Source organism: Ochotona princeps, chromosome 2, assembly GCF_030435755.1.
Source record: "Ochotona princeps isolate mOchPri1 chromosome 2, mOchPri1.hap1, whole genome shotgun sequence".
Classification (NCBI taxonomy): domain Eukaryota; kingdom Metazoa; phylum Chordata; class Mammalia; order Lagomorpha; family Ochotonidae; genus Ochotona; species Ochotona princeps.
In genome coordinates this window covers 91933691-91961097 of record NC_080833.1, presented here as the reverse complement: position 1 = coordinate 91961097, position 27407 = coordinate 91933691, and the positions used below count along the sequence as shown (strand labels likewise).

The 27407-nt window shown below is 46.6% G+C and overlaps 1 protein-coding gene across 3 annotated transcripts; it reads left to right on the top strand.

The window, feature by feature from the left end:
• The first annotated feature begins 873 nt into the window (after nt 1–873).
• Nucleotides 874–27407, top strand: CLCC1 (chloride channel CLIC like 1). 3 transcript variants are annotated; one of them, XM_058659873.1, is made up of 11 exons: nt 874–949; nt 8397–8530; nt 10018–10119; nt 12953–13060; nt 16842–17063; nt 17281–17421; nt 19226–19319; nt 20475–20572; nt 20898–21044; nt 23254–23580; nt 27028–27407. In XM_058659873.1, the coding sequence occupies exons 2-11, from the start codon at nt 8408–8410 to the stop codon at nt 27283–27285; spliced, it is 1620 nt and encodes a 539-aa protein (XP_058515856.1). In that variant the 5' UTR covers nt 874–949; nt 8397–8407; the 3' UTR covers nt 27286–27407. The 3 variants fall into 3 exon arrangements, with proteins under 3 accessions (XP_058515856.1, XP_058515852.1, XP_058515864.1); XM_058659869.1 differs by having other exon boundaries at nt 23254–23592; XM_058659881.1 differs by having other exon boundaries at nt 23254–23389; nt 27028–27163.

Here is a 27407-nt window from a genome sequence, read left to right as displayed (position 1 = left end):
ATGAATATATTGTGAAAGGTGATTTACAAAAAGCTTGGAAATATGTACAAATCCTTTCAGTCTGCATATGTTGAATTGGTTGCTTCAGCACAGAGGTGAAATCCGGTTAGCTGGGGAGTAGGTAGCTGTCCTACCTCTCAGGCATGCACAAGGACAATCTGCTGAAAACAGGCCACAGGCAGGGAGCTGGATGGGAAAGTGGAACTGCTGAAATTAGAACCGGTGCCCATATGGGATCCCGGGCGTTCAGGGCGAGGACTTCAGCCACTAGGCTACGGCGCCGGACCCGAGCACTGGTTCTCATCCCAGTGGCCCCACTTCCCATCAAGCTCTCCTTGCTGGTGGCCTGGGAAAGCCGTCAAGGACAGCCCAAAGCCTTGGGACCCTGCACCCGCATGGGAGAGCCGGAAGAGGCTCCTGGATCCTGGCTTCAGATTGGCGCAGCTCCGGTCGTTGCAGCCGTTTGGGGGGGGTGTGAATCAGTGGGCTGAAGATCTTCCTCTCTGTCTCTCCTCCTCTTTGTATATCTGACTTTGCAATAAAAATAAATTTTTTTAAAAAGCTTTAAAAACAAAGTGGGGCTGGCTTGCTGGTGCAGCGCATTAAGCTGCTGCCTACCAGCATCCCTTCTAGACGCTGGTTCGAGTCCCAGTTGTTCCACTTCCTATGCAGCTCCCTGCTGATGGCCTGGGAAAGCTGCAAACTCTGGCAGTTCCGCCTAACAACCCAAAGAACGCCGCGAGTTCCCAAAGCCTCGCGCGGACAGTGCCGCCGACCCCGCCTCCTCCCCGCGGCGGGAGCCAATCAGCGGCGCGCGCGGGAGGGTCGCACAGTCGCAGGCAGAGCGAGTCGATGCGGAGGTGCGGAGGCGGGCGCAGAGGGAGCGGCGGATGCTTCTCCCGCCGGCTGGGCTGGCGTGCTGAGGACGAGCGCGGCGCCCGGCCCGGACGTGAGTCGGCGCGGCGGGCGGGTGGCGCTCGCGCCGTGCAGCGCTCTGGGTGGGCAGCCGAGCCCTGGCCGCGCGTCTCCGGGGCCGGCCGGGGCAGCCTTCGCCGCGGTCCCGGGAGCGGCCTAGGCCAAGGCCCGGCGTCCCCGAGCGTCCCGGAGCGGGCTGCCGACGGTGATCCGATCAAACACCGACGGCGAAGCGGGCGGGTTCCGCTGCGGTGGAAGTGCACAGCTCCGCGTGCCCTGGCACACCCAGCCACCCCGCCGCCGTGCTCGTGGACCGGGCTCTCACGGGGCGGTGACCACGCGCGTGCCCCCAGAACGGGCCTTTGACTTCCGAACGCTCCGAACGCCCTTGACTTCCCTGCCCCAGCTGCCTCTGGACTAGGGGAGGATCTCCCACTCCCCGCGGTAGCCTAGCCTCCCGTTTCCCATGTTTGCACCTGCTGAGCGGCCGGCTCTGAGTCTCAGCTGGCAGCCTCTCCACCTCGCTCCGGTGGTTACGACCCCCAACCCACCCTGAGACCCTGTCCCCCGCCCCCCCAGTGGCTCCGCCTCAGGACCTTCTAATGTTGTGTCCTGGAGAAGCTTCTACCACCTGCTCGTCCAAAGGCCTCACCGGTTCCCCATATTTATAAAAGGAAGTTAATAGTACGTGTAACAGTTTCTGTAAAGATTCTGTGAGTGAATGGATGTGATAGTGCTCGGTGCACAGGGATAAAACAACAGCTACTATGATTGTGTATGTTCATGTTACAATTTTTATATTCTTGTACTCAAGTGTGCGACAAATGAAAAATAGCAGAAACCAGGGGCAGGAGACTGGTACCCACTGACAGGTAGTTGAAAGGCAGGGTGCCACCTTCTTAAATGAGCTGGTAACGTTTTCTTAGTACTGTGCTGGTCTGTGAAGTCTGGCGGCTGGGCCGCGATGTCTCTGGGAGCTTGTGAGCAGTGTGGGCTCTTGGACCCACCTGAGGGAGGGTTGGAATCTTTCAAAGCAAGATTAGCCCGGGAGTCGCAGCCTTGAGTTAGCAGGGCTTGAACCTGTGTACAGCATTTCTGCCTGGATACCTCTCTGCATCTGCTGGTGATTGTGAGAGTCCCATAGTTGCCGGGAATGACTGGGGGTGGCTGTCACAGTTGCCTGCCCTTGGATGGTGCCCCTAGGGAACTGGTCCCCAAATGTCTCAGACCCCTTACCGGCCTCCCTCTACCCCAGCGCAGTGACACTTCTCCACTTGCGATCATGTTGTGACATGCATTCTGTCAGCTGCTGTTTGCTTCAGAAGGTTATCCTCATTCCTGCTCATTCGTTTCTCTTTGTGAAGATATGTTTTACCTTCTGCTTATGAAAAACCTTCCTGTAGCTTTGATTTCAAACCCTCCTGTTTTTGTGCCTCTGTTTGCTTTATACACATGTTACGTTTCTGCCTGTCGCTGTTGAAGTTCATAAGTGGCCAATCAGCCAGTGATTTTTTTCTATTTTTTTTATTTTTGACAATCTTTACATAGTTAATTAGGGCAAAAAGTTTCAAGGGCTACAGGAAAATGGGTAAGACTATTTCCACATTTTTTTCCTATCGGGGGTAAAAAGGGGAAGTAAACGGAGAAGCCCCACCCAGTCTCCCACCCATCCCAGGTCCCTGATGTGGGGCATGCTCCGAGGGTCTTGCTCAAGTGGCTTTGATAGTTGAACAGTTCTGAATTGCTGCCAGTCTCACCACTCCAAGCACAATGAGGTCGCTGAAGAATCCCCTGATTGACATAGTCCATCATGGAGTCTCTGTTTGCCCTGTTTTTCACTGCCAACGTATGGCTGGGGTAGTTGATTGATTTTTTCTGTCCTCTGTCTTTTCATGGTTAGGGTTCTGACTCCGGAAGCTCGATTGGGCGGAAATCCCCAAAGAAACTTTGTCTGAGGTGTTCCCAGACCAGATTCTTGTATGTACTTGCAAGTCCATAGCCCTGATCAGCTGGTGGTTGCAGTTGCTGGGTTGGTTCTGTCTCCAGCCCTGTCTTCTACTAGAATCAAGGGATGTTGCATCCAGCCTGGTTCTGCCCAGCACACACTCTGCCCTCACATAAACCAGTGGGAGTTGCAGCCTAATCGGAGCGACCCATAATAACCCCCACCAGACCCGCCCCCTACCCTGGTTCCCGTGCTTGCCAGTATGTGTGGCAGACTGGTCCAGTCTGTCCCACATCCCATTCAGCTCTCATACATGTCAATGGGCATTGAAGCCTAGTCAAACCTAACCAGCACCACTATCCAGCCCACACACATGCTGGTGGGTGCCTTTCTGTCTAGCCACCCAGCCTTTGTCCTAGTTTTCATGCTCTCCAGTGGGAGTGGTAACCTAAGAGGGAGGAGCCCACTATTTCTCTACTAGGCCACTCCCACTCCCCCTCTGCGGGTGGTTCTGGAGTTTAACTTGACAGAATTAGCCCCCAGTGCCAGCCTCTGCCAGCTGATGCTGCGGCTAAGCCCAACCAACCTTCACCCACTCTAATTTTTGCTTGCACCAGTCGAAATAATCAGCCCCACCTGGCTTTTCCCTGATGCAACTCACATGAGGGCCACATGTGTTGTAGCCCTGTCAAGTCTGGTCTGCCCCCATCCCAGCTCACGCTCTCCAGTGGGAGTAGCTGTCCAGGAAGGGAAAACTCCCATATTCCCCCTGCCGCCTCCGCCCCCTCCCTCCCTGGTTCTCACGTATGCTGGTTGGGCACCGTGGCCATATCTGGTACAGTTCAGTTCACCTTGGCATTCCGTAATATGCACTAGTTTTTATCGTGACCAAACCTGGCTCGACCCACACTCTATTCAGGTGCTTGAATTCGCCAGTGGGTGATTTGAACCGGTTCAGCCTGGTTTGTCCCCAACCCATGCCAAATGTATGCTAGTGGGAAACTTTCCCTGGCTTGTTCTGGGCTGTTTCCTTCCATGCTTCTTGGGCTTACCTACAGGGACTGTGTCCTGCTAGAGGAGTTGCCCAGGCTCCTCCATCAGAACCTCTCCCAGTGCCGGATTTCATGCATACCAGCGGGTCCATGAGCCAGCCCTACTCAGTTCACCTCCTGTCCTAGCAGGAACAGTGGCCTTTCCTGACTGGCCTTCAACCCAATCTGGTTATTGCTATTGGATGTTTCAGCCCAGCCACGGCTCGTCCATACCCACATACAGCTCACATGTGGCTCAGTAGGGGCTGAGACCTAGCTTAGTCCGTCCCACATCTGCCCTGGTCCACGAGAGCACCAGATGATGCTGGAGTCTAGCTTGGCTTAGTGCTTCCAGTCCCAGTCCACACTTGTGGTAAGTGAGGCTACAACTGTGTTCTGATCAGAACGCAGCCCCCATTCCAGCCCTGTGCTCCTTGGTGGGAACCTCAGCCCAGCTAGGGTGTCCCCTTACCTCCCCAACCGGGCCAGTTCCCAGCCATAGATCATGCACATGCCAGTGGTTGCTCTGACTCAGCTTGGCGTAGCCTGTCACCTGTCGCGACTCCTGCCTTAGACGCTGTGGCTTAGCGTCCCTGGCTCATGCAGACTAGTAGGTGCAAGATAGTGATTTTTTTTTTTAACCAGTGACTTTTTTATTGTTTTTTTTTAAGATTTATTTATTTTTATTGCAAAGTCAGACATGCAGAAGGAGGAGAGACAGAGAGAAAGATCCTGCATCCGATGATTCACTCTCCAAGCGACTGCAGCGGCCACTACTGTGCCGATCCAAAGCCAGGAGCCAAGAACTCTTCCGGTCTCCAAGCCCCGAGCCATCCTCAACGCTGTCCCAGGCCACAAGCAGGGATCTGGATGGAAAGTGGGGCCGCTGAGACTAGAACTGGCGACCCCATGGTATCCCGGCGCGTTCAAGGCCAGGACCCTAGCAGCTAGGCCAATGCACTGGGCCCAACCAGTGACTTTTTATCCCTCAGCTTCCCTGATGTATTTAAGAAGATGGATTATCACCTCTCCCTTGAAACTAAGCACCTTCTTGGTTTTCACACATTTGACTATTTTGGCAGGCTTTGTTTTTTTTTCAGATTGGCTTTCTCTCTGTTCTTTTGTATTTGGTTCTTCCCAAACATTATTTCTTAGTTAAGTCCTGTGTATCCAATAAAACATATAGGTATTAAATTTGTAGTACATCCAGAGTTTTGCAACAATTTTAGCATTTTGATTTTACTCTTTGAAAAAAATATCTTTTTATTGGAAAGGCAGAGAAACAGATGGAAGGAAAGACAAAAAGATCCATTTTCTGGTTCACTCCTCAAGTGGCTGTAATGACCAGAGCCAAGCTGGTCTGAAGCCAGGAGCCAGGAACCTCTTCTGGATCTCCCGTGTGGGTGCAGCGTCCCAAGGCCTTGGTCCATCTTGCATTGCCTTCCCAGGTCACAAGTAGGGACCTAGATGGAAAGTGGAGCAGCTGGGATATCCCATATGGGATCCTGGCACATGTGAGGTGAGGATTTAACCACCAGGCTATTGTTCTGGGCCCAAGTTTACACTTTTTTTTTTTTAAGATTTATTCATTTTATTACAAAGTCAGATATACAGAGAGGAGGAGAGACAGAGAGGAAGATCTTCCGTCCGATGATTCACTCCCCAAGTGAGCCGTAACGGCTGGTGCGTGCCGATCCGAAGCTGGGAACCTGGAACCTCTTCCGGGTCTCCCACACGGGTGCAGGGTCCCAAAGCATTGGGTCGTCCTCAACTGCTTTCCCAGGCCACAAGCAGGGAGCTGGATGGGAAGTGGGTCTGCCGGAATTAGAACCGGCACCCATATGGGATCCCGGGGCATTCAAGGCAAGGACTTTTAGCTGCTAGGCCACGCCGCCGGGCCCAGTTTACACTTTCTTAAAAATGTGTTTCTTTTTAATTGGAAAGGCAGACTTACAAAGAGAAGGAGAGACAGGAAGCTCTTCCATTCCCTGGTTCAGTCCCTAAGTGGCCGCAATGGTCGAGCTGAGCCAATCTAAAGCCAGGAACCCCTTCTGGGTCTCCCATGCGGGTGCAGGGTCCCAAGGTTTTGGGCCATCCTTGACTGCTTTCCCAGGCCACAAGAAGGGAGCTGGATGGGAAGTGGAGCAGCTGGGACATGTATCAGTGCCCATGTGGGATCCCAGCATGTGCACATGAGGATTCAGCCACTGTGCCAGGTCCTTATGCTTTTTAAATTTTTTTTTTTTATTTTACCTGGAAAGTTGGTTACAGAAAGAGACAGGAGACAGAGTCTTCCATCCCCTGGTTTACTCCCCAAATGGCTGCAGTAGCCAGAGCTGGGCTGGCTTGAAGCTGGGAGTTGGGCGTTTCTTCCAGGTCTCCCATGTGGGCCATCCTCCACTGCTTTCCCAGGCCCTAAGCAGGGAGCTGGGGTGGGAAGTGGAGAAGCCATGAGTAGAATCATTGTGCTAATCACTGGGGTAGAGACTGCGTCTGGTACAGTAGCTCTCATCACATGTGGGTGGAGATGAAGTTGTAAGCCTTGACTATAGTTGTGGCATCGCAGCATCCCTCCTCGTGCCCACATCCTACCACTTCTGTCTTTGAGATCACCTTTGCTGAGGCATATATTCTGCTCTCTGTCTCCCCTACCTTGCACTCTGTTATTTGTATCTAAAATTCCATTTCCCAGGCCATTCCCCTGTTGAGTCCCTAAGTGTTTTTTCATTCTTTCCATCTCTCCTTTTGAGTCCTTGTTAGTTTTTTGATCATCTGCTTCTGCCGTGTAATGAGCATTTATTCACTGCTTGACTTTCACGTGCCAACCCCTGGGCTGCCTGTTGGGCTCAGGAGGTGGTGAGGTCAGTGGGAAGGGGCATTCAGGTCTGTATAGGATGTTACCTTGCCCTGGAGAAGTTTGCCTTACAGTCCGGAGTTTCCTTTCTCGGGTACACATTGGAATCACCTGGGGAGCATCGGCTGCTTCAGTCTGCTGAAGGTGGATTTTGTTGCTCTGGGGGTGTCGCTAGAACATTTGGAGTGTTCTGAACTCCTCTAATGTGATTCAGGGTTGAGAGTCACTGTGATAATGGAACAGACAGGCTGTAGATGGCTGGCTGCATGGTGTGTTAGGCCAGGAGACTGAGGCACGTGGAGCTGTCAGGAGCTGTTTTTACTTCACAATTGGATTACCAGCTTATGGGCTCAGACCTTTCTCATCTTGAGATTTCCCTACCCTATCTGTAGTTTAAGGTAGGCTGTCCAGCAGAATGAGTTAATGGAAATGTTTTCTATCAAGACTGGTGTTGTAGTGCATCAGAATATGCTGTTGCCTGTGACACTGACACTCGCTGCGGGTACCGAAGCACTTGGGCCATCCTCTGATGCTTTCCAAGGAGCTGGATCAGAAGTGGGACAGCTGGAACTGGAGCGTCACAGGTGGAGGATTAGCTTGCTGTGCCACCTTGCCGGACCTGTATATTTGTTTTTATATTTGGATAATTTAAAAATTTATTTTAAAAGCATTTATTTCTTTGAAAGGCACTGTAACAGAGAGGAAGAGCCATAGAGATATACCTTCTTTCCACTGGTTCACTGCCTGAATGGCCACAGTAGCCGGGCCTGACGAGAAATTCCATCTGATTCTTTCACATGAGTGGCAGGGATCCAAGTGCATGGAGCATCACTACAGTAGCAACTGCCCCTAATTTATTTTTGCTGTTGTTTGAGAAGTTGGGGGTACAGAAGGTAGGGAGATAGAATTCCATCCATTTTTGGCTCATTTCCCTGCAATAGATGGGGCTGGGTCAGGCTGAGGCCATGAGCCCGGATCTCTGGCTGGGACTGCCCTGGGGGTGGCAGTGACCCAGTGGTTGAGCCATCACCTGCCGCTGCAGAGTGGATGTTAGGTGGAAGGTGGATTAGGGAGCAGAATGAGAGTCAGACCTGGATACTCCACAAGGAATGTGGGTGTCCCAAGTGACACTTTTTTTTTTTAAAAAAAAGATTTATTTATTTATTTGAAAAGGCAAATTTATATAGAGGAGAGATAAGTATCTTCCAACCACTGGTTCATTCCCTAAGTGGCCACAACAGCCAGAGCTGAGCTGTTCGGAAGCCAGGAGCCAGCAGCTTCTTCTGAGTCTCCCATGTGGTGCAGAGTACCAAGGCTTTGGACTGTCCTCTACTGTTTTCCCAGAACACAAGCAGGGAGCTGGATGGGAAGTGGAGCAGCTAGGACATGAACCGATGTCCATATGGGATCCTGGCAGATGCAAGGAAAGGATTTAACCACCAGGCTATCATGCCAGGCCTCCAAGTAGCATCCTAATTGTTATGTCAAATACCTGCCCTCGTTTCACGATTTTTATTTTATGAACTTTTCACAGTTGCTATTCAGAAGGAGTTCACACTAGAAGGAAGTAATATTTAGTATAAAACAATTGATTAAACTGTTTATTTTCATGGCAACATTCATGGCTAATTTCATGGCAATAATGTTTTAGCCTTCTGCAGGATGCTGTGTTCCTTCCTCCTTTGTCTCTTGCTGGTACCTGGTTATGCTCATGATGATGAGTGGATTGACCCTACAGACATGCTTAACTATGATGCAGCTTCAGGAACAATGAGAAAATCTCAGGTAACCGAAGAATGTGTGTGTGTGCAACCTTGTCAGGGATGCTGTATGCAGAATCCACGAGTCACGTGCCAATTCACAGTCATGTAGAGTACCTTTGTCACACTTTTTAAAAAGAGTCGTGTAGGTGTAGGTTTTGGGGAGACAGAGTGACAAAGAGAAATCTTCCCTCTGGTGGTCCACTCCCCAAGAGGCTACAGCAGCCAGGGCTCGACAAGGCAGGAGCCAGGAGCTTCTTCCAGGTTCCTTTCCCACGTGGTGACAGGGGCCATCTTCCACAACTTCCTGGGAGAAACATCTTCCTGACATGTTTAATCTAATGTTATTTGGGCCCGGCGGCGTGGCCTAGTGGCTAAAGTCCTCGCCTTGAAGGGACCAGGATCCCATATGGGCGCTGGTTCTATTCCTGGCAGCTCCACTTCCCATCCAGCTCCCTGCTTGTGGCCTGGGAGAGCAGTCAAGGACGGCCCAAGATTTTGGGATCCTGCACCCGTGTGAGAGACCTGGAAGAGGTTCCTGGTTCCCGGCTTCGGGTCAGTGCAGCACCGGCCGCCGTTTGTGCTCACTTGGGGAGTGAATCATCGGATGGAAGATCTTCCTCTCTGTCTCTCCTCCTCTCTGTATATCTGACTTTGTAATAAAAGTAAATAAATCTAAAAAAAAAATCTAATGTTATTTAAAATCCAGTCTGAATTTGAGTGTAAATTGAATTAAGCAGCAAACTAATTTTATTTTTAGTTCTTACTACCTACATTTTTTACCTTTTTTTGGTTGGTTTAATACAAGTAAAAAGTGTATTGAACAGTCAAAATCATGGGTGAAAATTTTAGTCTTTGTTAGACACGAAGATTATTTTTAAAATTGAGCTGTAAAGAAATGAAGTTCTGTAGAGATAGACTACCCAAAAAACAGCCAGGTTCAGAGAAACCATGCTTCAATGCTATAAACTGCTAAATACTAAAACTAAAACAGACATGAGACAGCTGAATGGCAATCTATAGCCATTTTAAGGTGTATAGAATACGGTTGAATATAAACCAAAATAGAAATGTCTATGAAGAAGTCACAGGTTGTGGTTGAGAACCTGCATTTTCCCATTAACATATTGGTTAATCAATACCATGTCAATGCCATAATGTTGTAATTGGTTGTAAATATTATGTTGGGGCTTTTAATTGATTGGGATGATACTTTGCTGGCTCTACCTTCAGACCAGAGATAGTCTCACCAAGAAACTATTGAACTTACCAGAACAATAAGATGCTGGACTTTATGCTTGGTAAATACCTCCAATGAAAGAATCTCAACTGAATTTGAACTGTGGTAATGCAACAAGGTGGAGCAGTCCACCGTGGGGGGAGGGACTGGGGAGGGGTGGGGGGAATCCCAGTGCATATAAAAATGTGCCACATAATGCAGTGTAATTAATATTAAAAAAAAAAAAGATGCAAAAAAAAAGAAAGAAATGAACTTCCTCTACCTTGTTTTAGATGCAGTATGGCAGGTCAGAGAAGAATGATGTCAGTCCTAACTTGTCCCAAGCTGATGAAATGGCCGAATGTTATCGCAAACTTGATTCCTTAATTCATAAGGTTCGATTGTTTTCTATTCATAGATGTTATGTATTATTTATATTGTATTAAATTTCTTTTCATCTTCAATGTTTTTCTTGTGTTTCTTTATATAATACAATTTACATATTTACAATTCTTTTTACTAGCTCTAGCGTTGGGTTTTCTAATAGTATTTTGTGTTTTCCTGTAATAATATTTCTTCCCTTGTGTCCTAATTATTTCCTTACTGCATGTGTACTTGGTGGTTCAAGGGTACCTTGTTGATCTTGATCATCCCCACCATTGTGCAACAAAGGCAACAAAAGAAGAAAGGAACCTGTTATGTGTGTATCAGCTTTAGTGTTACTCTGAACAGATAGAAACACTTTATCTAACTTAGTGGGTTTTGGCTATCCATTCTTTTATTTACTTACTTTTTTAAAAAATGTAGTCAGGGGGAGGTTTTTTTTTAAAGATTTTATTTATTTATTTTTATTGGAAAGTCATATTTACAGAGGAGAGACAGAGAGAAAGATCTTCCATCCACTGGTTCACTCCCCAAGTGGCTGCAACAGCTAGAGCTGAGCCAGTCTGAAGCCAGGAGTCAGGAGCTTCTTCTGGGTCTCCCATGTGGGTGCAGGGTCCCAAGGCTTTGGACCATCCTCAGCTGCTTTTCCAGGCCACAAGTAGTTAGCTGGATGGGAAGTGGAGCTTCTGGGAACACCGACTGGGGCCCATATGGGATCCTGGTGTGTGCAAGGTGAGGACTTTAGTCACTAGGCTACTGAGCTGGGCCCAAAGGTGAGTTTTATGCGAAAGGAAGTCAGTGAAGATTGTTACAGGGTGCAAGCATTTTCCTGTTTGCTATGGGCATTGCCTTTTGTTAGCTGAGGGGCACGGTGGACCCGTGGCAGAGTGAGGGGCGCCTGGAGCTAGTGGGAATGTGGTGGTAGTGAGCTCACGGGGGCTTGCAGAGCCAGCCGTGCAGAGGGTCCCAAATGAGGCTGTGATGGAGTCCCGGGGGTAGAATAGGCTGATGCTGACAGCTCAGGGAAGGGGCCTCAGGGTGGAGGAACTCAGAGGAGCGGGAGTGGCTTCCAGCTTGAGACACTGGGAATGTGTATTGAGATCAGATCTATCCCAGTGAGCATCTGTAAGGATCTCTTGGTGATTCTTACCAGATTTAAATAGTGTCTGACCTGAGTCCTAGCAAAGGCATGCCTGGGTAAAATTTGTTTTAACTTTTGTGGTGAGCTAGTTAGGTTGCACAGGAAGAAATGCAGAGTTTTCAAAATTCTGTTTGTGATCTTAATTCAGTGTTGTAAAAACATGATTGGTAAAGTGAAATTTTGAGTTCCTTTAAGAAAAAATAAAAGATTTATTTGATACATAGAGTGATAAAGCTCAGGAGAGAGATATTTCTTGTGCAGCTTCACTCCCCCATATGCCTCTAATTGCCAGGGCTAGGCCAGGCTGAAACTCAGAGGCAGGAACTCATCTGGGTTTCCCACATGCGTGGCACTAACCCAAGTATATGGGCCATCATCTGTTGCTCCCAGGCACAGGAGCAGGAAGCTGGATCAGAAGTGGAGGTGCTGGGATTTGAACCAGGCACTCTAATGTGGAATGTGGGTGTCTACGTTGTGGCTCAACCAGTAGCACCACAGTGCTGGCCCCAAGTTTTTATTAAAAAAAAAATAATTAAAAAGTAAGAGGTTATAATCCATGCCGGAAAGCAGATGAAGCTGCCATGTCACTTCTGTAGTGTCCTCTTGTCCTAAGTTTATGTGTGCTGCTGTTGTTGTGTTTACCAAAGCCCATTTCAGTGCTCATAGTCCACACTCAAAAAAAAAAAAAAAAAAAAAAGTAAGGGTGGGGTGTTTCCCCAACCATGGTAGTGTTGTGACATTGCTAGTTAAGCATCTGCTGCAATACTGACAGCCCATATTGCTGCCAGTTTGAGCTCTGGCTGCTCCACTTCCGATCCAGCTCTCTGCTAACGCACCTGAGAAAGCAGCAGGGGATGGCCCTTGTGCCTGGGCCCCTGCACTCATGTGGGAGATCCAGAAACAACTGCTCCAGCGTGGCCCAGCTCTGGCTGTTGTGGCTATTTGGATAGTGAGCCAGTAGATCGAAAGGTCCCTTGTTTCTCTCTTTCCTCCTCCTCTCCTCTCTGTAACTCTGCCTTTCAAATAAGTATTAAAACACTAAAATATAAGTTGACAGTTACAAAGTCACTTTAATGTCTGTGTGATACCCACTTCCCTCCCTTGGTATCTGCACCACTGCAGTGGTAGTAATACTGGTTCCAGGGTCTCGGTGAAAAGCAGGACCTGAAGGGTTGCTGTGTGTAGGACATTCTGGAGAAGGCATGGTCCCTGCCTGCCTGAGCCTCCTGTGTGGTGAAGGATAATCCGTCGGTGCAGGAAAAAATGAGTAAAAAGTTCCAAAGTAATATGCACATTCAAGAAATTCTGGATTGTGTTCTTCATTTCCCCCTTGGCCTCCTCCTGCTTCAATGCAGTCATATGTGAGTCCAGTCCGTGTATATTTGCGCTTCTCTTTCCTCGTTCCTTTGTTCCTGTTAAGCTGCTGCTTTGGGTTGGAAAAGGTGCTCCAGTGTCTGTCTGTGGATCTCAGCTTTCCTGTTTTATGATCTTGACACATACGTGATCTGAAGCTTCAGCTTTGCTGCCAGTCCGCCTGCTGGAAGAACCTCCAGAAAGCAGGCAAACGCCACTCTGGTGTAGCTGGAAAAGGCAAGCTTAGTCAGAACTGCTACCTCAAGTTGGATGCCACTTCTAGACTGGAAATTTGATACTTGCATTAAATTTTGATGCTAACTAATGTTGAATTCATTGTGTGATTACAGATTGATGAGTGTGAAAAGAAGAAGAGAGAAGAATATAAAAGTCAAAGCAACCCTGTTTTTAGGAGATACTTAAATAAGGTTTTAATTGAAGCCGGAAAGCTTGGACTTGTGAGTATTTGGTGGCGTGATGCTAGTCTGCAGAGTGGATATCTTCAGCATTTCTCCATTTCAGATCAGATGAAGAAGTGACGCAGCATCATACTTTAGCAGACCACCTGCCTCATCTTTTTACCAAAAGCTATTTAGGCTTTTGCGCTGGTTTGGTGAAAGACAAACTGGTGAGGGGATTTGCCTACCCAGCTGTGTACACTGCTGTACCACTTAATGAGGGGAGGGAGGGGCGATGATTCTATCCTGACCCAACTTCCTGTCTTCTGTTAGTTCTGTGCAGTCTCTGTCACAATATCTAGCATCATTACACAGGAGGAAAGTAAACAGGTGTTTTAAACAGCATTTTTTTCCGGGCTGTTGACTGTGGCAAGAGTTGCTTTGAAGAGTTAATATAATGTTGTGCATGCACTGTTCATTATCTTACATTTGCCTTGTTCAGAGTGATTTTTCACTTTGGGAGAGTCAAAACGTCAAGAATGTAACTTTTTGAAGCTCATTTGAAAGGACACAGAATTTTTCCTTTGGTGTTTGCCATCAGGATTGATCTAGAGAGTTGGGTTAGTCACTGACACCAGAAGCAGTGTCAGGCAGGTCCCTGAGGGGGAGACCCTGATGGCAGCCAGGGGAAAGCTGGCTGAACCTGCCGGGGGAGTGATGCAGAAAGCAGCTGTTCTCGTGTGCATGCCTCTGACTTGAGTCTCGGAGATGGGTGTGTGCTGGAACCAAACCTAGATGAGGAAGGAGCCAAAACATCCTTAGGATGGAGAGAATTAGAAATACTTAGTTTGTAACTTTCTAAAAACTGTCAGTATTAATCAATGATAATTTGTTAATGGTTTCTAGTGTGATACTGCATTGTTTTTAAATTTTATGTGTATTTTTACCTGAATTTATTCTTGTGTAAGAAAAATAATAGAGTTTAAAATGTCCTAATTTGTGGAAATCTGTTTTGCTTTTGAGATGTTGTTTTTCTTTTCCATTTTTAAAAAAGATTTATTTGGGCCCGGCGGCATGGCCTAGTGGCTAAAGTCCTCGCCTTGAACGCCCCGGGATCCCATGTGGGTGCCGGTTCTAATCCCGGCAGCTCCACTTCCCATCCAGCTCCCTGCTTGTGGCCTGGGAAAATAGTCCCAAATGCTTTGGGATCCTGCACCCACGTGGGAGACCTGGAGGAGGTTCCTGTCTCCGGATCGGCAAGCACTGGCCGTTGCGCTCACTTGGGGAGTGAATCATGGGACGGAAGATCTTCCTCTCTATCTCTTCTCCTCTCTGTATATCTGACTTTGTAATAAAAAAATAATCTTAAAAAAAGACTTATTTATTTATTTTTTATTGGAAAGTTAGAGATACAGAGGGGAGGAGAGACAGAGAGGAAGATCTTCCATCCAATGATTCACTCCCCAAATGGCTGCAATGGCTGGTGCCAAATCCATCCGAAGCCAGCAAACAGGAGCTTCTTCCGGGTCTCCCACACAGGTGCAGGGTCCCAAGGCTTTGGGCCGTCCACGTCTGCTTTCCCAGGCCACAAACAGGGAGCTAGATGGGAAGCGGGGCAATTGGGATTAGAACTGGCGCCCACATGGGATCCTGGCGTGTATAAGCCGAGGTCCTTAGTCACTAGGCTACTGCACTAGGTCCGAGATGTTGCTTTTCTTGTGTGAATAAATGCAAATTTTTTTTTAATTTTATTTTAAATTCATTAATTACATTGTATTATGTGACACAGTTTCACAGGTACTGGGATTCTCCCCACCCCTCCCCAAACCCTCCCACCATGGTGGATTCCTCCACCTTGTTGCATAACCACAGTTCAAGTTCAATAACTGCAAATTTTAAACAAGAACTTCTTAGTAAAAGAGTATTTGAAAGATAAACTTACAGAGAGGCAGAGAGATCTCTTCCATCTGTTGGTTCACTTCTCAGTGGCGGCAGCAGCTGAGACTGACCAGACTGAAGGCACAAGCCAGAAGTGTCATCCATGTCTTGTGGGTGACTGGAGCCCAATGACTTGAGACATATTATGATGCTCTTACCAGGCCATTAGCAGGAAGCTGGCTTGAAAATATAACACCTGGGACTAGAACCTGGGCTCATGGAATACTAAACAAAAACATTTTAAAAAGTTGTATTTATTGGGCCTGGCAGAAAAGCCTTGTGGCTAAATTCTCACCTTGCATGCACCAGGATCCCATATAGGCACCAGTTCATGTTCTGGCTGCTCTACTTCCCATCTAATTCCCTACTTGTGCCCTGGGAAGGCAGTAGAGGGTGGCCCAAAGCCTTGGGACCCTACACCCACATGGAAGACCCAGAAGAAGCTCCTGGCTCCTGGCTTCAGATCGGCTCAGCTCCAGCTGTTGTAGCCACTTGGGGAGTGAACAAGCAGATGTAAGATCTGTCTTTCTGACTCTCTCTTTCCCTTCTATAAATCTGCCTTTCAATAAAAATAAATAAATCTTTTTTTTTTAAAGTATTTACTTATTTGAAAGGCAGAATGAAAGAGGGAGAGGCAGATGGAGAGAAATCTTCAGTGTATTGATTAATTCACCAAATGCCCACAACAGCCAGAGCTAGGCCAGCCAAAGCCTGGAGTGAGGGACTCCAGGTCTCCCATGTGGGTAGCAGAAATCCAAATACTTGGGCCATCATCCATTGCCTCCCAGGTACATTTGCAGAGAGCCCAGTTGGAACTGTGGAGTAGCCATGACAAATCAGACACTCTGATACGAATTTCAGACATGCCAAGTAACAGGGTAGTCTGTACCACATCTGCGCTTTAAACACATTTTAGGCTGAGAACTGTGGGAAAATGGAAAGTCATAAGCTCAACCAGAAATTGAAAATATAAACATACAGTCCATATTGATTATTCACAGTCCATATTAAAGGACTTACGTGCTCAGTTATCCTCTGCTCCAGAATCAATACTTCGTGTGTTTTTGTGGATCCTTCTGAACATGTACAGAACTGCAAAGAAGTGGTCTGCCTGGTTTTCTCCTTCCCAGCTACCAAACAACAGGCAGCCAAACTTGGCCTCCCCTTCCAGCCCTCACACCACGCACCTTACAGTTCTGCTGTGCCCCCCTCAGCACTGTGTTTCTCACACGATTTTTTTTTTTTTTGCTAAGGAAATGCTTTCGTTGTTTAACTTGTACGGACTATACGGTCATGATAACACAGGGTGGTGGGAGGGGACAATAGGGAGAGAGAAAGGGGAGGGATGAAACCCCTTAAGTCTGTAAAACTGGATCGTGGAAAATAATAGTAAGAAAGCAGAACATGGCCCTCAGGTGCAACAGTGGAATGCTGTCTTGTGTCCTGGAGTACAAGGAGACTGCATCTGCTTCCAGATACAGACTCTGCTGTGTGTCAGTGTTAATGAAGTCACTCTGTGGATTACACGTGAATTTTAAAACAAACTTGGCAAGTTTATGTATTGAGTTGTGAAAATGTTGTGTAGGAACTTGACCCTGCATATCCTAAAAGACTGATGGCTCAATACTTGGCAGTTGGTGTTGAGATACGTTATAGAACTTTACTGCTATAAATCACAAGATTCTTTTAAAATGTTTTTTTTTTTTTACAAGTTATTCTCTTTGATTGACCTGACAGACAGATGGTGGGGTAGGGGGAGTGGGGAGTGTTGATCTTATACATATGAAACATTGTAAATTAATTGTATAGGGTTGCAAATTGGCTTTTGTTCTAAGATGTTTCATTGAGTAGTGGAATGTTAACATATTTTTCTGTTGTGTGTTTGCTGATAAATGAAATGCAGCCTGATGAGAATAAAGAAGACATGCATTATGACGCTGAGATTATCCTTAAAAGACAAACCCTGCTGGAAATACAGAAGTTTCTTGGAGGGGAGGAATGGAAACCAGGAGCCTTGGATGATGCCCTCAGTGATATTTTAATTAAATTCAAGCTTCATGATTTTGAAGCCTGGAAGTGGCGATTTGAAGACTCCTTTGGAGTGGACCCATACAGTGTGTTGATGGTAAGGTGGGCTGAGGGATGTAGCTGGTCCTCTGTCAGATATCCTTAGAGCCCTACCTGAATTATGCTGGCGGCTCACCAAGTCACATATCTTGCACTTACGCATGAGCAGTGGCGGTGTGCAAAGGCTTCCGTTTGTTTTGTATTTGGTAACAATCAGCATTTTTGGCAGGGTGGCCAATGTGGTAGTAACTGTGCTTTCTGCTTCTGTGTTCCAGGTGCTTCTGTGTCTGCTCTGCCTCGTGGTGTTAGTAGCTACCGAGCTGTGGACCTACGTCCGCTGGTACACCCAGTTGAAACGTGTTATTGTCATCAGTTTTGTCTTCAGTTTGGGATGGAACTGGATATATTTATATAAGGTATTTAATCGGTGGAAGCTTTTTAAATATTAAGATGTTTCACTTAATAATAAAAATGGCATAGTCCTTAGAGAGCGATCTTGTCCTACATGTGGACTGAAGATGGTAGTTGGGGGTGGTGTACCTGGGGAAGAATTAAATTGGCAGTTCAGCTGTGTATGACCAGTTGGTAGGGAAAAACATGCAGTTCTAATTGGGTAGCCTATTAGAAAGAGTTAGATGGCCACATCTAGAAAAATTCTTATACATGTAATTTGCTAAAAATGATTCCAGAATATCATTGTAAATTTAGGTTATTTTTTGAATATAAAACTGGTAAGTTGAAATCCAAAAATTTAGAAAAGACATATACATGGAAATTAATTTAAATAAATCACTTATGGATAATTACTCTCATTATTTTGTGATGTTTCTTTCCAGTTTTATTCTAACATTTCAGTTATTTACAAATTTGGCTCATGTTTTGCATGGAAAATGGTCAGTGTTGCTACTGCCGCCGTCAGGAAAGCAGTCATTGGAGGGCAGTTTTAGATTTTCTGGCAGGAGAGTTAAGTATGAAGTATTTTCACAGACTCCATCGAAATGCCTCTCTGTGATACTCCCTTAATCTTTTGCTTGAGTTCTGTAGCATCTTGAATTAATTACATAGCAGACACGTAGGTTCTGTGTGAAGGAAGTTGGTTTGGTTGATGGCTGTTGCCTCAGTGGTCTCCTGTAGGGCTTGGATCTAGTGAAGATGTGTTATCTTTATATTGGTTGGTTGTGCTGAAAACCATCTGGAGGAAAATACCATGCAAACACAAACTAAAAATGAAAAGCAGTTATTTGATTTTTATGCATTTTTAAGGTGTGGTATGAACTGTATTTGAACAATTTTTTTTAAAGATTTATTTATTTGTTTATTTATTTGAAGAGTTCCAGAGAGGGAGAGACAGAGAATAAAATCTTCCATTTGCTGGTTCATGTCCCAAATGACTGCAGCAGCTGGGTTGGGCTGGGGCGGGCCAGAGCCACAAGCTTCTTCCAGATCTCGCATGTGGCTGCAGGGACCCAAGCACTTGAGCCATCTTTGGCTGCTTTCCCAACCACATTAGCAAAAAACTGGATTGGAAGTAGGGCAGCTGGGACTTGAACTGGCACCCAGAAGGGTTACTAGTTCAGTGAGTGACAGCTTTATCTGCTGTGGTACAGCTCTAGCCCATTGAACTCATTTTTTTTAACATTTAAAAAATTATTCTCAAAAGTTTTATTGGAAGTCAGATATACAGAGAGGAGGAGGAGAGAGGAAGATCTTCCATCCATTGATTCACTCTCCAAGTGAGCGCCACAGCTGGAGCTGAGCCAATCTGAAGCCCAGAGACTCTTCCGTGTCTGCCACATGGGTGCAGGATCCCAAGGCTTTGGGCGTCCTTGACTACCTTCCCAGGCCACAGGCAGGAAGCTGGATGGGAAACAGGTCCACTGGGACTAGAACTGGTGCCTATAGTGGATCCTGGCACGTGCAAGGCGAGGACCCCAGCTGCAAGGCTACTGCACCAGGCCCTGAACTAATATTTTACAATAGTCCTCTTAGTAAAGAACTTTTCCTTCTTATTGTTAATCACAATGAGGCAATTATAGTTCTTTGTTCTTACTGTTTGTACTAAGTCTGTGTTTTCCCATGAGCTGTAGGAACAGTATGTTTTTTCTGTGTGTGGGATGTCGTTAAACAGAGTGAAGCAGACACTGAGCTCAGGGTTGGAGCTGTGGGGTCCTGGGTGTCCTTGGCAGCAGCCTCTCACTGTTCCCCTTGGGTGTCCGGCAGCTCGCTTTTGCACAGCATCAGGCGGAAGTTGCCAAAATGGCGCCTCTTGACATCGTGTGTGCTGAGAAGATGGACTGGGCGGGCAGTCTCTGGGGTAAGCTGCTGGCTCACCAGGCCGCATTGTGAATAGAATTTCTGTGCTGAGAGAACACATTAGTAATTCAAGAAAACAGTAAAATGCCAGAGGAGGTGTCGTGACTGAGTCTATCAGAAGTATAGGCAGCTAGGGTTTTGGGTTTAAAATCAGTGACCTTTTGTATTCCCGTGGTCACAAGGAAGGAACAGAAACTGGGTATGTCAACTGTGATACTGTCTGCCTCCAGTAGACTTCAGTGAAGGGCCTGTATTCAGTTTTGCTCAGCAGGTCCTAACATAATGTCTGGGTACTGCACAGAAATTTGAATGAATGGCCATCTTAGATTTACTCTCCTGACACTGCCTTACCTATAGCTTTACTTTTTTTTTAACTGAAGAAAAAATTATTTTTAGTCTTCGATTTTGTAAACATTGTCACTAATGACCCCCTGTGTATCCAGCATTGGGAATGAGGTACTTCATAAATGCAACTCAGCAGTGACTGATGCAAAATAGAATCTCAGTGGACTCTCCAAGTGGGTTCCAAGTTGACTCTTAGGTTGTGGGGACTAAGGCATTATTCCGTTTTGTCTCCTGACTCTGTGGGACAGTGAAATGCCTCTTCTAGCTCAGGCTGGTTTCCAGACATACATCATTCAGAAAAACAGGCAGAACAAATATTCTACTTTTTTTTTTATAGAATTGGTAAAGGCCTGACTTTGCTAATTGCAATTATATTGATAATTGTAGGTCTCAGGCAGCTATAAACAACAAGACAGGGACAGCCTGGGCACCCGTCTGCCCCCACTGATAACTCCTCACACAGCTGCACTACCATGTCCTCACCAGGACGCCAGCTGTGATGTAATCCACTAAGCACATTCTGATTTCCCATTTCACTTGTAGTCATTTACATATGCAAAAGGTGTTTTTAATTTACCTTCTAAAAATCTTTATGAAATATAATGTCTATGTAAGACTTGTATAATTTCAATGGTTTTGTTTAAGTAAACATGATTTTGGACATAAGATGAGAACTTAAAAATCACTGTGGATTATTTAAATTTTAGAATAATTTAAAATTAATGGTTGAGTGGGTAAGCGGAATCAAGATAAAAGATCTTATTGTGACTTAAAAAAATGGTTTCACTGTTTTGTCTGTTTCTCTGAGTAGAATGGTGTAGAGGTATATGGACTCTTAAGGATGACCCCTGCCAAAAATACTATGAGCTATTGTTAGTCAACCCTGTTTGGTTGGTCCCACCCACAAAGGTAACTACTGTTTCTGTTGTGTTGCCGCAATTATCTAAATATAAAGTATGCCAGAAATCTCATGTGTGTGTGTGTGTATATATATATATATATATATATATATATATATATATAATTAGTGTTATTTTGAGTTGTTGAACTAAAAATAAATCTGTTTTAGAAAAAAAACTTCAATTTCAGACATTTTCACATTAAAAGTGGTATATATTAATTAGCACTTGAACTTATGTAACAATTTCAGTTTCAGCACACAGTGAAATTTGGCTTATTCCATGTACTTCAATTTTTTGAGGAAAAAATAAGTTTATTTTATCTTTCATTTCAGGCCCTGGCAGTCACATTCAGCAATTTTGTCACAGAGCCGTTAAAGCACGTTGGAAAAGCCACTGGTGAATTTATTAAAGCACTTATGAAAGAGATTCCAGTGTTACTTCAGATTCCAGTGCTGATAATTATGGCATTAGCTGTACTGGTTAGTATATTAACATATATTAACACTGATGATTTATTTATTTGTTCATTTATTTAGAAGAGTTGGAGGGACAGATAGATCTTGCATCTGCAAGTTCACACTGCAGATGGCTACAGTGAAGCCAGGGGCCAGGATCTCCAACTGGGTCTCCCATATGGGTGGCAGGGGTCCACTAATACTTGAGTCATCTTCTGCTGCTTTTCTCAGGCCATTAGCGGGGGCTGGATCAGAAGTGGAGTGGCCACGATATGAACCAGCACCCAAATAGAATGTTGCCAGCCTCATTAGGCTTAATATCAGAGTTGGGCTGGTCTCAAGCTAAGAGTCAGGAACTTCCTCCAGGTCTCCACGTGGGTACAGGGGCCCAAGGATTTGGATCAACCTCCACTGCTTTTCCAGATCATAAGCAGGGAGCTTGATTGGAAGTGAAGCAGCAGGGACTTGTGCTGGTGCCCGTATGGGATGCTGGGGGTGGTGGCTAGAAGCTTAGCTGGCTGTTCCATCACACTGGCCCCAAGTGGATGATTTTTACATGATACCGATTTTGTCTGTACTCACATATCTGTTCGCTTCAAGAAAGTAGAACTTGAGGTGAACTGTAGATGTCATAGCAGTCATTGTAGAAACCACTTCATTTTTATTTTAACTTGGTGAGTTCATGTATGGAAAGTCAGCCTTCTCTTTGCAGGTTGAGCTTTTCTGCACCATTGAGGAGGGAAGAGTATTGGCTAATTCTGATTGAGAAAAGGATGTGAAGCTTGGGGTCCCGGGCAGCAGCTGGGGTGCCAGGAACGGGTGTTTAGGAAGAGGAAACATTGCTACTCATCCTTGGTCTACACAGCCTTTTTTTATTGATTTCTGCCTGTGCACCCAAGTAAGGCAGTTGTCACATAGAACCAAAGGTGAGCATTCAGCAGGCTGCGGTTGAGCTGTGCTCTTTTGCTGTGAACTGGTTCCTTTTGGTTCCTGTGTTTTGGCTTGTGATGGCAAGATTCCCCTGGTAAGATGTTAGATTTTGTTACGTGACGTCAGTGCTGCAGAAAAGCAGCTCAGGCGGGAGGTGGGAATTGTAAGCCAAAGCCTGACTGCACATCGTTAGTGTGTCTCCCACCCCTTGTCTCAGGGCTGCTGTCCTCAGCAGAGATGGACAGCTTTTGTTTCAGGACCCCTTTGTGTTCCTGAAGTTGAAGACCACAAAAGAGCTTTTGTGGGAGCTTAGATACGTTCATCGTATCAGCAGTTAAATCTGAGAAATACAAGTATTCGTGAGGACATGTGCCCTGAGCTGCTGGTGGACAGACATCACTGTCTCCTCCAGAGGATGCCTCTGGGGGCTGCGGAAAGCACAGGGAAGGAGACAGGTGCATAAAGGAGTCTGGGATCTCTGCAGGCTCCCCAGGCAGCGCTGGAGAACTGCTGCCCAGTTTTTGCAGTGGCATCTGAATCAGAATCTGTTGAGTTTTAGCTGTAACTTAAGCCAACTCTGCATTTATAGAAAGTCCTGCAGAAGGATGTTCACATTGTGATGCACACATTTCTAAATTTCTAGCACTTACCTTATGTGAATGGCACAAACATAGGCACATATGAAGAGTTATCAGATATCCAGAATCTTCTAGCTGAAATTTCTAGGCTTTACCTTGTTATTGCTGTGAACTTCAGCCACTAGGCTACTGCCCAGTTGCTGTGGTTGAAAGTCAATCAAAATGTCTGATTGACATGTCTACTTAATCTTGAGTGGTTTATTAAATTTTAGTGGCTACTCTGGCTCTATCTTAACCTGAAGAAGAGATTTCTAATGGAAAAAATAGCAAAGTTAAAAGTCTGTAAATAGGGGTTGGCGTGGTAGCCTAACGGCTAAAATCCTCACTTTCATGCACCAGGGGGTCCCATATGGGCGCAGGTTCTAATCCCGGCAGCCCCGCTTCCCATCCAGCTCCCTGCTTGTGGCCTGCAGTCAAGGACAGCCCAAAGCCTTGGAACTCTGCACCTGTGTGGGATACCTGGAAGAGGCTCCTCTGGCTTGTGGCTTCGGATCAGCTCAGCTCTACCCATATGGCTACTTGGGGAGTGAATCATTGGATAGAAGATCTTCCTCTCTGTCTCTCCTCCTCCTCTCTGTATCCAACTTGCCAATCAATTCTGAATGGAACACTGTAATGTCAAGGTAAGTTAAAAATCCTCAGCAGAATGTGTCTTTGCCTTACAGAGTTTCTGCTATGGCGCTGGCAGGTCCGTGAATGTGCTGAGACATCTGGGTGGTCCTGAGAGAGACCCTCCCCAGGCGCTTCAAGCAGGACAGAGAAGACCGTGGCAGCTCGATTATAGACCCCGTGGTGGAGCAGGTGATGCAGGTTTCTATGATTGGGGCCCAACTGGCCGCCTTGAGCATGACCCGTATGACAGAACATATGAGGGTAGAAGAGATGTTCTAAGAGAGAGAGATGCTGCTTTGAGATTTCAGCCTGGCAACAGGACCCCCGAAGTGCTCCGGGCGTTTGACTTTCCAGATGCAGAGGCACAAGAGCACCCAAAGGTGGGACCCCGTGTAAGTCTGCAACTGTTTGTTTTGCTCCCCCCTTTGTTTCAGGCCTGTTTTACTCATTATGTAATTAATGATATAATGAATCACTTTCTCTTCCCCTTTCTGGTCAAAAGCTAGCATCTTTTGTCTAGAAGGAATGAGATTTCATTTTGCTAAGTGCTGGTGAGTGGTTACTTGTTAGAACGGATGGTAATTCATAGGAACCTTCCCAGGGAGCCGAGGGTGAGTGACTGAATGTCTGCCTTTGAGCACCTCCGAGAGCAGCCTTCCTGCAGGCCCGGGTGCCAGGGCGCCAGGGAATGGCAGGAGAGCCCTGAGCTGCTGGTCGGGGAGTGGCTGGGGAGGGATCAGAACACCCACTTTCCAGCTTTTAGAGTCCTTGGCTGTGAGGTTGTACTGCTCTTAGCAGAGAGCTGTATCAGAAGCAGAGCAGCGGGGACTCGAACTGCCGCCGATATGGGATGCCAGTGCTGCAGGCAGCAGCTTAATATGCCACCAGCGCCATCTCTGAACCCTGGAGAAACAATTACAAGCATGATAGCTTTCTGTTGGTAAAGGAATACTAGCTGAAGGCGCTTTATAGCTCCCTACATTCTGTCTCCATGTATCTAGAAGATCTGAAGATGTTCCTTTCAGCTTTTATGGTTAATGATTACCCATCTCTCATCTTTTAAAAAAGATTTTATTATTATTATTATTTTTTATTTGGAAGAGTTACACAGAAAAGGAGAGAGAGAGAGATCTTCCATCCATCCCTCCCCAAATGGCTATAGTGGCTAGAGCTGAGCTGGTCTGAAGCCAGGAGCCTCTAGATCGCCCACATGGATGCAGGGTCCCAAGAACTTGAACCATCCTTTGCTGCTTTCTCAGGCACTTTTGTAGGAAGCTGGATTCAAAGTGGAACAGCCAGTACATGAACTGGTGCCCATTTCGGGTGCTGACGCTGCTGGCAGAAGTTTAGCCTATAGCACAGTGCCAGCTCCATCACTCATCTTACAAGTCCTTCACTGACTCCCGTCTCAGAGCGAAAGCATTAACAGCAGTGGCCGAGGGGCCCTTTGGTCTGCTCTAGTTCCACATCTCACAGCTCCCCGAGCCTCCCGCACCTCCACAAGGCTCCTGACTGCTAGAATGCTGCTTCTGCACATACCATGTGGTTCCCTTCAGGCCTTCACTCCTGTCACCTCTTCTGATCGCCCTGCTCTAAGTGCAGTCTTGACCTGTGACCCCAGCTCACTTCTGGAACCCTTTTCTGCTTTTTCTGCCTAGCCCTTAATTCAGTAGAGGATATCGGACCTTTTGAGTTAATTTGCTGCCCAATTCTCCCTAACCTCAGTTCCAGAGAAACGTTTCTTCTTTCTCTCTCTCTCTTCTCTTCTCTCTTGGTCTTGCCCTCGCGCTCTCACACACACTTTCTTGTTTCATTCTCTCTTCTCTCTGTTTCTCCTGCTTGCGCTTTCTCCTCTCTCATGCTGTCTTGAACTCTCATTCTCTCTCGCTCTTTTTCTCTCTCGCTCTCTTTCCCTCACTCTCTTGCTTTCTCTTTCCCCCATTTCTCTCCCACTCTCTCGCTCTCGCGCGCTCTCCCTCTTTTTCTGTTTCTTTCTCTCTGGCTCTCTCCCTTTCTCCCTTTCTTTCTCTCGCTCTTTTTATTTCTTTCACTCTCGCTTTCTTTCTCTTGCTCTTTTGTTCTTTTTCTCTTTTTCTTTCTCTCCCTCTTTTTCTTGAGCTTTCTGTTTTTCTCTCTTCCTTTTCTCTTGCTCTGTCTCCCTGTTGCTCTCTCTCCTCTCCCTTTCTTTCTCTTTATCTCCCTCTTTCACTTACCTTCTCCCTCTCTCGCTCACTCTCTCTTCCTCTTTCTCTCCAATCCTTTCACTCTCCTCTTTCGCTCTCGTTCGCTGTTTGTCTCTCACACACTGTCTCTTCCTCTTTCACTCGCTCTTTCTCTCACTTTCATTCTCGCTCCTTTTATTCCATTCTCTTTTGTTTCTCTCTTCCTCTTTTCTCTCTATCTCACTTTCTCTGTTTTCTCTTTCTCTCTTTCTCTTTATCTGTATCTTTCCCTCCTTTCCTTCCTTCTTGGAAAGGCGAATATACAGAGACAAGGAGAGACCGAGAGAACCACCATCTGTGTCACTCCCCAAGCGGCCCCAATGGCCAGAACTGAGCTAATCTGAACCCAGGAGCTTCTTCCAGGTCTCTCCTGTGGGTGCAGGGTCCCAAGGCTTTGGGCCACTCCTCAACTGCTTTCCCAGGCCAGAGGCAGGGAGCTGGATGGGAAGTGGAGCAGCTGGAACACAAACTGGCACCCATATGGATCCCAGCACATACAAGCCGAGGAATTTAGCCACTAGGCTATTGCACTTGGCCTGGAAACTAACTTAATCACTTTCTTCCTTTCTTTCCTTTTTTCATCCTTCTTTTTCTTTTTTTCTCTTTCTTTCTCTCGATTTATTTGTTTTTATTGAAAAGCAGACATACAGAAAGGAGAAGAAACAGAGAGGAAGATCCTCTGTCTGTTGATTCACTCCCCAAGTGGACGTAACAGCTGGCACTGAGCCGATCCAAAGCCAGGAGCCAGGAGCCTCATCTGGGTCTCCCACATGGGTACAGGGACTCAAGGACTTGAGCCCATTCTCTGCTGCTTCTCAGGCCATAGATAGGGAGTTGGATCAGACAAAGTTGTATCAGAAAGTAGAGCACCCAGGACTTAAACCAGCACCAATATGGGATACCGACGCTGCAGGTGCAGGCTTAGCCTGATAAGCCACTGTGTTGGTCCTGAGAGCAATTTTTGTGTGTTGTTCTTGCTGGTACCCATAGTGCTAGAACATACTATTATGTAGTCCATAAAGAGTTTTGGAATTGTGCCTGGCACGGGTGGCCTAGTGGCTAAAGTTCTTGCCTTGCATGCGCCAGGATCCCATATGAGCGCTGGTTCTAATCCCGGCTGCTCCACTTTCCATCCAGCTCCCTGCTTGTGGCCTGGGAAAGCAGTTGAGGAATGGCCCAAAGCCTTGAAACCCTGCACCCGCGTGGGAGACTCGGGAGAAGCTCCAGGCTCCTGGCTTCGGATTGGCTCAGCTCTAGCTGTTGCAGCCACTTGGGGAGTGAGTCAGGGGGTGGATCTCTCCTCCCCTCTGTATATCTGACTTTCCAATAAAAATAAATCAATCTTCGTTTTTGAATGAACTATTCTTACCAGGCAGGAGGAGTGGGCAGTATTGGTCACTGGTGGTCTGGAGTCTGTAAGTGTGCCTGTTCCTTCATGTGCACACCTGTGAGGTTTAACATTTAGGTCATTATTATCTAGCACTGGAATGAGATTTCAGTTTGGAGTTTGTTTCAGCAGATTTGGGTGGGAACTTGTTAGGTATATTTGATTGCTAAACCTTCACATATAACACAGTAGTTAAAATCTAATTCTATACTTTATAGCCTAACTCATCTATTTTGGATGCAAAGCCTAAAGAGACTGGTGGAATCCCAGGAGATGGGACAGCAGCAGAAAGCAGTGTGGAAAGCAGCGAGTCTGCTGGGGCTGCCGCTGGGGCCGCGGACGCTGCACTTGCAGGGGAGAAGGCTCAGCTCAAGCCTGAAGCTGAAGGTGGCCCCGGGGAAGGCATCGGAGAAGGCGCGGCTGGTCCTGCAGCTCGAACACGTGGCGCAGAGGATGCCAGCAGCCCATGTGGCTAGGGGAGCACAGGTGTGGGCAGCAGCTCGGAAGACTTCTCTGGGTTCTGTATTCTCTCAGCAACTCTACTCTCTGAGTACTGTTATTTACTGTAATGGTGTCAGCTACATACTCTGACAATCAA